Source organism: Ciconia boyciana, chromosome 11 (genome assembly GCF_034638445.1).
Source record: "Ciconia boyciana chromosome 11, ASM3463844v1, whole genome shotgun sequence".
NCBI classification, from domain to species: domain Eukaryota; kingdom Metazoa; phylum Chordata; class Aves; order Ciconiiformes; family Ciconiidae; genus Ciconia; species Ciconia boyciana.
In genome coordinates, this window is record NC_132944.1 from 24,393,956 (window position 1) to 24,406,150 (window position 12,195).

The 12,195-nt window shown below is 36.0% G+C and overlaps 1 protein-coding gene across 1 annotated transcript in view; it reads right to left on the minus strand.

The window, feature by feature from the left end:
• Window positions 1-12,195, minus strand: part of CACNA2D3 (calcium voltage-gated channel auxiliary subunit alpha2delta 3) — a 478,745-nt gene that overhangs the window by 371,166 nt on the left and 95,384 nt on the right. Inside the window, exon 3 of the mRNA XM_072876518.1 lies at window positions 3,537-3,653. Within this exon, the coding sequence (XP_072732619.1) occupies window positions 3,537-3,653 (117 nt within the window). The remainder of the gene's footprint in view (window positions 1-3,536; window positions 3,654-12,195) is intronic.

The window sequence follows — 12,195 nt, forward strand, 5'->3', positions numbered from 1 at the left end:
AATAGCTTTTTGAATATTCCCTAATAACTTATTTATCTTTCATTTTGGTTTCTTCTTCACTTCCCTCTATCTTCCTTTGATTTTCTTTTTCCTATTACACCAATAACTAGGAAAAGTAAAAGCACCAAATGAATAGTTTTAATTCCACCTCTTTTTCACTATCAAGTTTGTTGCAGTAGTCACTTGTCACTAAGCATCATGTCACCGTGCTCTATTCGCTTCAGTTTCAAATGAGTGGAGTCACTAAAGTATCATAAAACCTTCTAAAAGATTTCAAAAAAAAAAATCACAGCTAACTTTAAATTAAGACTGATCAAGCACATTTCCTATGAGTGAAATCACTAACAGTCCAGGAAAAGCAACTGAAGCAATACCACAAGTGACAGCCGACTACGCAAGGCTCTCAACGGATTATTTGGGTTTGGCTGTAAAATTAAACCCACTGCTGAACAATGCAGGAAACATTTCCACTTATCCCACCTTATAGGCAGTAAGATTTTTCCCAACTCAAATGTCATAGTCTTAAAGGTAAATGGATGCATCTATATTTGTCACAGCTAGAAACAAAGCATTAGCGACATTGAATCAAAACCACTCTTCGGCAGTTTTAACTTAAATCATGTCACAAATATTTCAAAATAAAATCTGAAGTTGACTCTCTGAAATTCGATCAAGTAGGGCAGTATTAGGAAGGAAATGGTTAACAGGAATATCCTGAACTCACATAAATCTAAGGTAAATAGTGAACACTGGGGAGTGGGAGGAGAAAAAAAAAAGAAAAAAGAAAGTTGTTTGCAAGGGTTTCCGTCAGTAAGTAGATGACAAAAGGTTATATAATTGGTTTAGCACTTTCAGTTTTCCATTTATTTTATGTATCTGACAGCACAAAAATAGGACATTCTGTGATAGGATAATTGCATACTGAAGGGTAATTCAAACAGGCGATGAATATGATAAAAATCACACTGAACCAACTAATCACTGTGAAAAGCAATGAGACAGAAAGATAAAAATTCAACTATAATATAAAGGGGGAGGAGGGAGAAGAGAGTTCAAATGTGATTAGTAGCTTTGAACAAGTTAATGTGTTTGAAAGCATAAAGCAAAACAAAAAAACCTGAGGGCCTTTCCAAGCCATCCTATTTCTGTATTTCCAGGTCTTTCTTCTTGGCCTTTTCTACAAATTAAACATTTTATATACTGTGGCTTTCTGAATAGTTGTCACAGATTGCTACATCTGCTAGAACCTGAAAGAGTATGTTGATTAAAATGTTTTATCTAGAAAGTATTTTAAATTAAACCATGGATTTTGATGTCTACTTGAAGCTAATTCAATGAGCAGTGCCAGGTAACAACTTGGGGTAACATTGGAACGCGTTTTCCGAGCACTTGGATTTGAACCCTTGCAATGGTCGCCCCATTATTTCTGGGCCTGAGGGATAGTTTGTAAGGTACTCTTCATTTAATACTTACCTCAATATTACCACCAGCGTATCTAAAATATTACTCTGAATTCTAGGTTTCAGTGCTCTTTGTACAAAAGCTTATGTCAAAATTCTATTATTTTAGCAGCAAGGTGATGCAATATTACTTTGCCTCAGCATGGAGCAGAGGTCTTAGGAGTTACAAGGCTCGTATGGACCTATCTCACCTCTCCAGATATGAGGAGAAAAGTAGCTATGGTGTACCAATGATGGAACTCATGCAAAACCTGCACTGTAGCAAAAGATTTTGTACTTATCAGGACATAAAATACTAAGCACTACTTACTACCAGAACATAAAAGGTCACTCACTACATCTCTACCAACCAAGATGGACCACATTATGTAATTATGCAAAAAAGCATAACTTTATTGGGAGGTACACTAAACAGATCATTTTTTAAAATAAGTGACCCTGTCCAAACCAAGCTTCTAGCTTCCTTGCCAAAGATGGAAACCTTCCAAAGAAGGCTCTGGATTTCAGTCAGTTTTTCCAGCACTTCAATACAGTGGCCTATATTGGTCCTATATTTTTTTCCTCCTTAGACAAAAACACCATCTGTATGAAGAGGCCAAACCAGTTCTAAACACTCACAAACGTTAGAAAACATTCACTACAAAGCTCTAATTGAGAGATAACCTGCTCTTCCCCAAGAGCACTCCATACCGATGGAATAGAGCTCCGCTTTCCTTGTGTGCAGCTTGGTGGTCACTTCTCACTCTAAATGAGTGCCGCTCCAAGAATTTTTTTTTCACATCGTTCTGATGTCAAGACAGAAGTTTTCTCTGCTAAGGAACAGGGAAAACAACCCCCTCCGAGTCAATATCCTGCAGGCTTCTGGAAGCTGTTGCACACATCTTAAAGTGCAGTTTCTCTCTGAAAAACAGACTGTAAAAATAGCTTTGCGGGGTTCCATGTTTATTGTCTTTCTCTGCTTCCCTGCCAAGTGTGCTCAGTTTACAAGCTGAAATATGTTTTACTTCACTGCCAGCCCAGAAAATTCAACCTCTAAAACATAGCCAAATTCCTTCCTCCCTTTTGCACCACAACAAAAAATAAAAGGCTGAAGGCAAAATTGTATCTACAGTTACACAAATGGAATCCCTGTCCTTGGGTGATGTCTTGTTGCTCCAGAGTTGAGACACAAAGACCTTCAACTCAATTGAGCAGACAAATCTGGCTGAAATAGAGTAGCTGGTGGTAAACGGCATCACCATAATGTCCTGTTATTCTATTGATATAGGTAATGTAACAGGAACTACTGTTACAGGCAGTCACCTAAATTTCTAGCAAAGAATAATGCAAAATGAAAACTACAACAGGAAGACCTGTTACTCTTTAGGACATGCATGTTACAATGAACTCCTATTCGATATAGTAAAACACAGAAGTCAGAACTTTTTCTTTTTTTGTGGTAAATCTAATCTAATAGGATGCCAAAGCTACTACAAAAGAACGATCAGAATGGAGAGGAAAAAGGAAAAAAACAACAACCCCAAAACAAAAAGCAAACCCCAAACCCACAGATGTACAGAAAGCTCAATGTAGCTACTTAATGATCATTAATAAGTTGCCTTTAGTGATGTAGTACTTACCACAATTAGAGGAATTTTGGATTTAGCCCCATTTGAGGCATCTGCATCTTCTTCTAGATTTGAACTAAAGGACAGTTTTTGAACTCAGAAGATTCCCTGCAATGTTATTTTTATAGTAGTGAGCAGTGAAATTAAGTTGCTTTGGTTTGATATTTTGCAATCTGACATTTTAATGCACAACCTTACATAGTTTTGTTTTAGTGAACACAACTGATACCTTACAAACCCATATGGGAAACTGGTAATCCAAACCTAGTTACACTCTCTTGCATTTATCTATTGATGGTATAAATAATTTATATCTATTCTCTTGAGCACTGATCCTAAAATACTTCTGAACACTTTAGCATTTCTACTTCAGGACCTTCAACTGCCAGTACAGCCTTCAGAGCAGAGCCTAAGTTATATACTTAGTTTTACATCATAGAATGAAATAGCAGATTGATCTGCTGCTTACCCGTACAGCTTCAGACTTTTTATGAAACATTTCTTCCATATTCTTTGCTAACTTTTTCACAAGCTGAAGGCCATCAATTTCTTCTATTGCAACATCCTTCTCATATTCTTTGTATTTCTGGAAGGAAAAAAAAAAATGAAAAAAGAATTAGGGAAAAGTTATTCACAGTGAACCAGCTGAAATTTTGACAACTAATTATTAGTTTCATATTACACTTTTGCTGACATTCTTCATTTATTTGATGCGTTTTTGTGTGACAGAAGGCTGCTTTGTGCCAAGATGCTGTCACAGGGATAGAAGGACTGGGTTAGAACCAGAACTCTGTTAAGAAAAAAATAATAGAAATATTTATCTCGTGCACTGTAGGAAAACGATAATTCCCCCTCACAACGTCTAAATTACCCCTCCCTGCAACTGAACAACAGCCAAAAAAAGTAGTAAAAAATCCTCATATCCCATCCAAAAATCATTTAAAACCAGCGATATGCTTGGCACTCCACTGCGCCTTAGCAACCTAGAATCCTCCTCAGCTGAACTTGTAGATGCCTATTTCACGAGCTTTATACAATACTTACTTTATGAACACTTACACTACAAGCTTATCTAGGCATTCTTAACTTTCCATGCAAAGAAAACCCTAAATAAGCCACATAAACATGAGTCTTCATGCAAATGCAAGCCTAAAAGTATCCTTTATACAATATGAATGAGCATTAGCTCACGGTCTCTTTTCACAGTGTGAAGAACTCTCAGACTGAGCACTAAAAATATATTCAAAACAATTTTTATCCTCTATTTTCTGCATATCAACACTTTATCAGTGTTTACAATGAAGCTTCTAAGAATATAACATACAAAAAAAGCATAATATTCGTTGGAGTCAATCTTCCAAACATTTAGTACTGAGAACATTCCTCTTTCCCATGTCATTCCACTATAGCCTGTACTCTAAGAAGTGATGGCTTTCAGTCTTGTTATTGCTTGCTTATCTCTATTTAAAACATGTAGGAGTCGTGATGAACTAATCACTGCCCATTAGTGAACCCTTAACCTATTCACATAATTGTACCTCCATGATACTGCGAGGAAGATGAAAAGTATACCTGGCTTCCGCCAGCTTTAGCCCTATGTGCAAAAAATATCTTCCAAACCTCCAAAGCAGACTCTTTAATGCAACCCACAGCACAACACCTAAGTCAACAAAATGAGCTGGTATTATTAAAAAGATTTATCAGTAAAACTTGCCTATAGAATTACAATTATCTCCAAACCTTATATAACTCTGGAGGGAGAAGAAAGAATAACAGCATCAAAAACAGTGGCTCAAAGCACCTGGATGAACACTAAAATGATAAAACCCGTGAATAAGTCAGGACCAGTCATGTCCCGGCTGGCGATGGAAGGACAGACTCTATCATAAGCGAATGCCTGCACATTTTGTACCCATTTCTTCTGACAAAACCAATTTTCAAGGCAAAGTGGCACTTTGGACTTGCTTTAATCTTTATACTTTTCTGTAAAAACTTGTGTGAATGTTTTGATAGGCAAATAATATTTGATAAAACATCATTTGCCAACAATTTCATAAGGTTAAAATATACAAAGTTGCCAGTAAATATGTAGGACGCTAAATGTTTTCTATTCTGTAATTTTCCCATTTCAGTAATAATTTCATTTTTTTCCACACTGTTTCCAGTTATGAGGCTCTATTCTAGCTGAGATTTTAATATTAGTCCAAGTAATCTAAGAAACCTCAAGCAGACCACCTGCATTTTGCTCCCTGGAGGCAGGAGGGGAGATTTGTTTTCCCCGTCTTGGTCTGCATTTAAATGCCATAAGCAGAGTCTGATTTCAAGTCTGCAAGTCCATTTATGCCATTACCAAACTCACTACTCTCCACTCCGAAAAAATTAATTTAGGATAGCACAGTGATTTGTCTAAAATAGAAAAATATTGGGTTTTTTATTTACTGGACAAAATGCAAGAACACAGTAGGGTTCAGAGGTTCAGTAGGGTTCAGAACAGAGAGGTAAATGTTATTGTAACAAATACTAACTGTGATAAAACATAGAAAATTAAAAGTCAATTGAAAACATCCCCAGTTAATTAATGATATCAAAGTCTGTTCACATCCCACAGGATTTGAAGCTTTGGAAAATTTAAAATAAATGAAACAAAATGCTGTGTCATGAACAACTTGTATTTATTATGTCAATAGATCAAGTACAAATTTGAATCACTTATGTCAAGCTGCACAGATCATGTTCAACATACCAAGTTCTGATAAAAATGGTTTCCTTCAGACTTGATCTTTGAGTTCTTAGAAAGTATTCTAAAATGCATCACTTCAAGAGACTTTTTTCAGGTCATCAGATTTATTGATTTAAGCGTTGCCATCAAGTGAAGAAAACCAGGAGATCATTCACTGCATTTGTCTGAAAACTGAATGGTACAGTTGAAGTCAACAAATTTTCTAGGCACAGAGAATCATACCATATAGTCTATTGGGCTATTGTGAGACCATATTAAAAGGGCACCCTTCTCAATTTTGAGTAACTGGTGCTTTTGAAAATTAATATTAACTTGCACTCAAAATAGATGGGAACGATTTATTAACTGATAGTTTATGATTTTATAATTATGCTAGTTCATAATACATAAATTCATCTTTTCATAAATTAAATGCTAAAGTTCCAACATAAAACAAAATTGGAGGAAATAGAAGATATTATTTAAGTTCTATTTGAAAAGACCACACATCTTGCACAGTGCATGTCTAGTCAATTGTTGGAAACCTTCAAGAACATTTGCAACAAACTGGGAGCGTTTACTTGATCTGCAAGACCTTGGCAACCAAGAGGTTTATATAATAAGAGGTTTACACAATATGTATTTTACATTCAGTATTTCATTGCCATAAAAATACTTCTATTATTTTTTCAGCCGTAAGTGGAAGGTTCCAAAACAGGAGAAATTATGTGGTTGGAAAAAACACCAGCTGTTTGTAGTATCCTTGTGCTCTAGTGATTGTGTCTGGAGGGAAGAGGTGCCAGCTTAATCTGCACGTGTGTCTGCGCCTCCTCTCAGTACTCAATGTGCGTGAGGCTGGGAATTTAGGTTCCATCTAGAAAGCAGTTGATTTTATAATACCTCTCAATGCAAGAAACGTGAATCACAGCAGATAGTGAGAAAACAAAAACACAATAAAACTGTAACAAAGGGCATCACTAATAATGGATTCTCTTCCTTTCACTGCAGAGGCTGTCTGACCTCCAGCCTCTCATCATTTCCCTACCACTAGATTTTACATATTAAATTTGCTTTTAATTTAAATAAATTAGCTAAAACAGCAAAGACATAGTTCCTTTGAAATAAATTTGAAATCGGTTTTAAATGAAATTATTTATTTTCCTTTAATGTAGTCTTGAGAAAACAGCAGTGTGCCACCAGGGTTGCAATTAAGCAAAATGCTATCACAGACAGCGGTGAAAAAAAACTAGCTTCTGGGCCAGGCTGTCCTTTTTATTCCAGACTTGCAAGCTACCTTGCAGTACTGCTACCCTGAATGGCCCACTCAAGCAAATGCCTTAAATAGCTATTTCCCTCCACTGTAAAAAATACAAAGTTGATGACAAAGTTTTTTGGTTTTTTGTTTGTTTGGTTTTGTTTTGTTTTTAAAAGATGAAACCCTCGATTTTTTTCAATATTCTATAATTTTATTCCACTAAGAGATTTTGAAAAATTCTCATCAACTTTTGTAACATATCCAGTAATACATTTGTACTGTTATTAAGAGGAGAGAAAACAGCCTTAACTTTGCTATAAATAATTGACTTGCATAACAAAAGGGTATGAAAAGCTGGAGTCACAGTTGGACATTTCTTTAGAGAAGTGGATTTCTAATTGTCTAGAAGATCAAGCAGATATAACTTCAGATCTGCTGCATTATAAAAAAAATACTTGAAATGCTGATTCCTTCTGCTTACAAAAAATCAGCATTTGGCAAGAAATTATCCAGAGAGACAAGAACATATATCATTTGAGAAAGCACACAAAAAAATATATTATTTCTTCAGTATCTGTTTTGCCAGATCATTTCACATAAGCGCCAGGGAAAGACAGACAGTACTTCACTGTCAGAACTTTTAATGCTGTTCATGGATTTAGGCGTGGGGCTTTTTTCTTGCATAGCAAATGATCATCTAGGAAGAGCACACCAAAAAGCAATCCATACAAAACTCAGGTCTAAAGCATTTAATGCAATCTAAGTATTTGACACGGAAACATCAAGACCAACGAAACCCCTAACAAACCCAACAAATAAAAACAAAAAACAACAACAAAAAGAACAAACAAACAAAACCACCACACCAAAACCCATGCAGCTTGAGTGACCAAGGCAGGAGAAGAAACACTCTCTTGACACAAGACAACTTCAGAAAGATGCCATACGTCAGCTACAGCTTGAATTTTTACTCCTTGTTATTCCTCCAAAGAGAAACATGATTTTTGTGTTCCTATTTGTATCGACTTCTATCAACTCTTATAAAAATCAAGGTAATTGCGGCCTTTATGCCGCATAGAAAAATATTTCAAGTTACTTACAAGCGTGTAAACAGTCCTTAGTATCAGTCTTTCAACAAGTCTGTGGGTGCTTTGTACATGCGCAGAACAATACAACCGTTGACGATGAAAATTCTTCCCACCCCCCAGGACTTTCAGAGCCAGTAAATATCACTACAGTCCTGATTAAAGAAATTCATTTACTCAACAGGAATATTGTAATAATCCTTTAAAAGTAATCTGTCAGTTTGTGTTGCATATTAGGAACCGATATATGCCTCTGAGGTGTATTCATAGCTATAGCTTGCACAGTTGTACATACTTTACAAATGTTGCTATTTGAGAGTGTTTTTGTCATATACATGTTAAATATACATATGCATGTATACATTTTTGTTTTATAATGAAAAAGCAGAACCAGCATGCAAATGAAAGATCAACTATCCATTCAATCTATCCATTGTTTCTGCAAATAAAAGTATGTTTACTCCATGTCATTTGCAAAAAAAAAAAAAAAAAAAACCACCAAAAACCCCACACCAAAACCACTTTCAGATGTTCAAGTCTCAACACTGCAAATGTAAAGTGAGATTACAATGAGATTACCACACTTTTGATTAAATCATCAACTTTTGATTTCAATTAATATCTATTGCCCAGTAGAAAGGCTATGCTATGCATTGCTTGAACTGTCTAAACTTGCTTCAGACACTGCCATGTAAGTCCTAACAGTGACTCCCTTTGGCACAGAAGTGCTGGTCTGAAGTGCCACATGAGTTAATTGGCTTATTGGAACTATTTTAATTCTATATTTGAGATGTCCTGACAATCCAATGTAATAAATGAATGAGTCTGAAAGGCTGCAAAAAGCTTACAGCTAATACAATTTGCTGCTCTTAATGTGGTTTCTTTAGTTAGAGAGTCAAAAGTTACATCAGTCTTAAACAGAGTTCTGTCTCAGTTAATTCTTAAGCCCTAAACTCATGGATTTCTTCACTAATGTCGACTTTCCTACCCAAAGTAACCTTAGATTTTTAGGTCAAGTTCTTCTACAGTGTAGGGATCAGAAGGTTGATAATATACTACATTTTTATGCATCAAGAAAAATGTTTTTTCTTTCACTAATCTATTCCTCATCGCAACTGAAAAATAAAGCTCACATTCATTTTTTATGCTCTTCACATTGTATAATATTTTTTATTTATATGTTATTAACACTACTGCACAAAATTTAAAACAAATAGCATTTATTCAGGCTGCTTTAAAAACACCTAGTCCTTTTTACACTTTGTGGGGTTTGGTTTTGGTTTTTTGTTTTTGTTTTGTTTTAAATTATAAAACCCCAAACCTACAATTTACATGCAGCAAACTGACAACGTAGTCACATTAGGTGCTGACTTACACCATTAACAGTTCTGCTGAAATTAAAGGAACTATGTGTAGTGCAAGGCTTTCCACTATTATCAAAACATGGCTCTGAGCTTTTGAATCAAAACTAAGAATATAAATTGCTCTTGATGTGGAAAATCTACCACAGCATTTTATAAGCCAATATTATTTTAAAACAATATCCGTGTTCACATTGATGGGACACAAACTGTGAAAGTTCAAACCTTACGTGGCTCAAGCTCTTGTGGTGCTCTACCACACCAGCACACATCCCTTCTGCATGTGAGAGATGGTAGAGCAATTCCCAGCGGAAGATTTAAAAATATACAGCACAGCCTCTAAACGCTTCATCAGAAGTGAGGGGTCTCTAATGACATATGCACTGTTGGAATAAACCTGAATTTTAAGCCAAATAAAAAGCAGTCTCCAGGGTTACATGTGCATGTGAGTGGGAATCTGAGCTTTTCCATTGAGCAGAAGTGTACTCAGATGGCACTACCACAGCAGAGATATCAAATACAGATGGTGCAGTCCTCCGATAGACTCATCTGTGAATGTCTCCTTAGTAAAAGATCTCGTATTTTCCCATTATCCCATTGACCCTATGGTGGTGTGTTTTTTTTTAAACTAGAGCGCCAGTGTTATGTTGTTATTATCTGGTCCTCCTTACGCTAAAATGCATTCAGTGGAGCAACTTTAAAGGCCTTAACAAAATAAGCTATATTAAGAGTTGTTTTTATTTTGTCGATGATGGCTGCTGAGCATTTATAAACAAAATTATTCTAGTTCAGAGCTGTTATAGAATTTTTCATCCATGGAGGTCCAAAGACTTCATAAAAGGAGTATCTGTGATAATCTCCATTCTGTAGATGAGGATATTGAGAAATAGATAAATTCAGTGATATGCCCAATGTCACACAACAGTTCATAACTACAAAGAGAACAGGGTCTCTTGGTTACTCTTCCAGTGCCCTGCCCAACAGATCACAGATAATTTTGTTAAGTTCAGCTTGAGCTGTATGGAAAGAAAAGTCACAATGGCATATTTCTCCTCACCTTGACATTAGAGAACTCCTTGATAATTGGGAGTTTGTGTTACACCACATTACACACTCCTATTAACCTTTATTGAACCTCTTTGTGTTGATGAAATCCATCAGCAATGGACCAGTGTGATGGCACACTCATTTTCTTTGCTGCAGAGAAATTTTTATTCATCAAAAGACTCCAAGGAGCTCTACATTAGCCTGTCACATCTGACTCTTGCCACACACCGGTGTCTGAGGAACTCCTGTTGCCTCAAACTCCCATTTAGTTACTTCATAAAATACACTTTGAAATGCAAAATATTGAAATATTTGTTGCACACTATTTTGCTATGATTAGCTACTCAAAGCAGTACCTAGTACGTTATAGCCAAAGATCAGCTATCCTGGGAAATTTGTTATCATCAGCAGACTTGACAAGGATAGTTACTGCTTTCCTTGCAAAATAATTTACACACAATGTAAGTATCTTACAGTCATTACAAGGGCACTATATCCCCAGCATATTTAATCTTGACAAAGATATTTACTTCTGCCCTATTTTTACCTCATTGCTACATGCAAGCGCTATAAAACCAAATCAATTAAAGCATTAAGCTGAATGGTAATCAAAACCAACTAAACCAACCAACCCAATTCCTGATTTATCAATATTCCTCTGCCCTGTCTGTGAAACATGTCCACACAAGATATCTCCTCAAACCTTTGCACAACTAGATATGTGTAGGCATACCATGTAAACAGCAATAACAGGAAGAGTCTTGAATAGATACCTGCTTAAAACAGCTGAGCTAGTGTAGAAAGATAAAAGCTACTCTACAATACAGAGTATTTCTCATCCCAAATAAAATTTAAAAGCAGCAGTCACATTGGTGATGCATAAATCATAATATTCTCTAATAAATAAAAATATAAGGAAACACACTCCAGGAGTTTCAAATGCTTGCTCTCGAAGACTAATTCAGTAGTTCAGTTTTTACTTGAAGTAGTTAACAAGCCTCTGCTTAAACAACCATCACCAAAATGGGTGATCCAAACAATAATCGAGTTAGGAGATCTAATTCTAAGCAGTTGAACAGATGTCAAGAATACACCCCCATCTTTCCCTTTAACAGAGCTGCTTTGGGTCAGGGCTAACCCGAGTAGCAAAACAAGTTTGAGAAGGTTTGCCTTGCTGCTGCCTCCAGCGCCCAGTGACAGAGGTGGAGGGGTCTTCGGACTCTTTTGCAAAAGCGTGCCAGCTCACCATCTGTCCTGACTATAAACGCAATCATATTTAAAATGGTTGAAAAAAGCAAATTACTGTCTTGTAAATCCTTTTAGACATCTGAAACATCTTTACAAGCCAGCATGGGTGTTTTAAGAGCCAGTTAACCAAGACTATTAAAAACTGCTTTAGAAATATATTTTACAGAATCTATGTAATTATACATACCTTTGCTTCTATTTTAGAAGAGAACATAAAACCCTCATTTAAACCAAAAAAGAACATTCTGGAACTGCCCTGGAGACACCTTTTTCCATAAAGACGTACTCGATACTCTTGAAAACTCACTACAGTATTTCACATGAACTGCTTTAAACAATGAATAGAAAACCCATAAGTATAAATCTGCAGAATCACAATATGACCCAGAGGGCATATTCATCCAAGGCAAAGC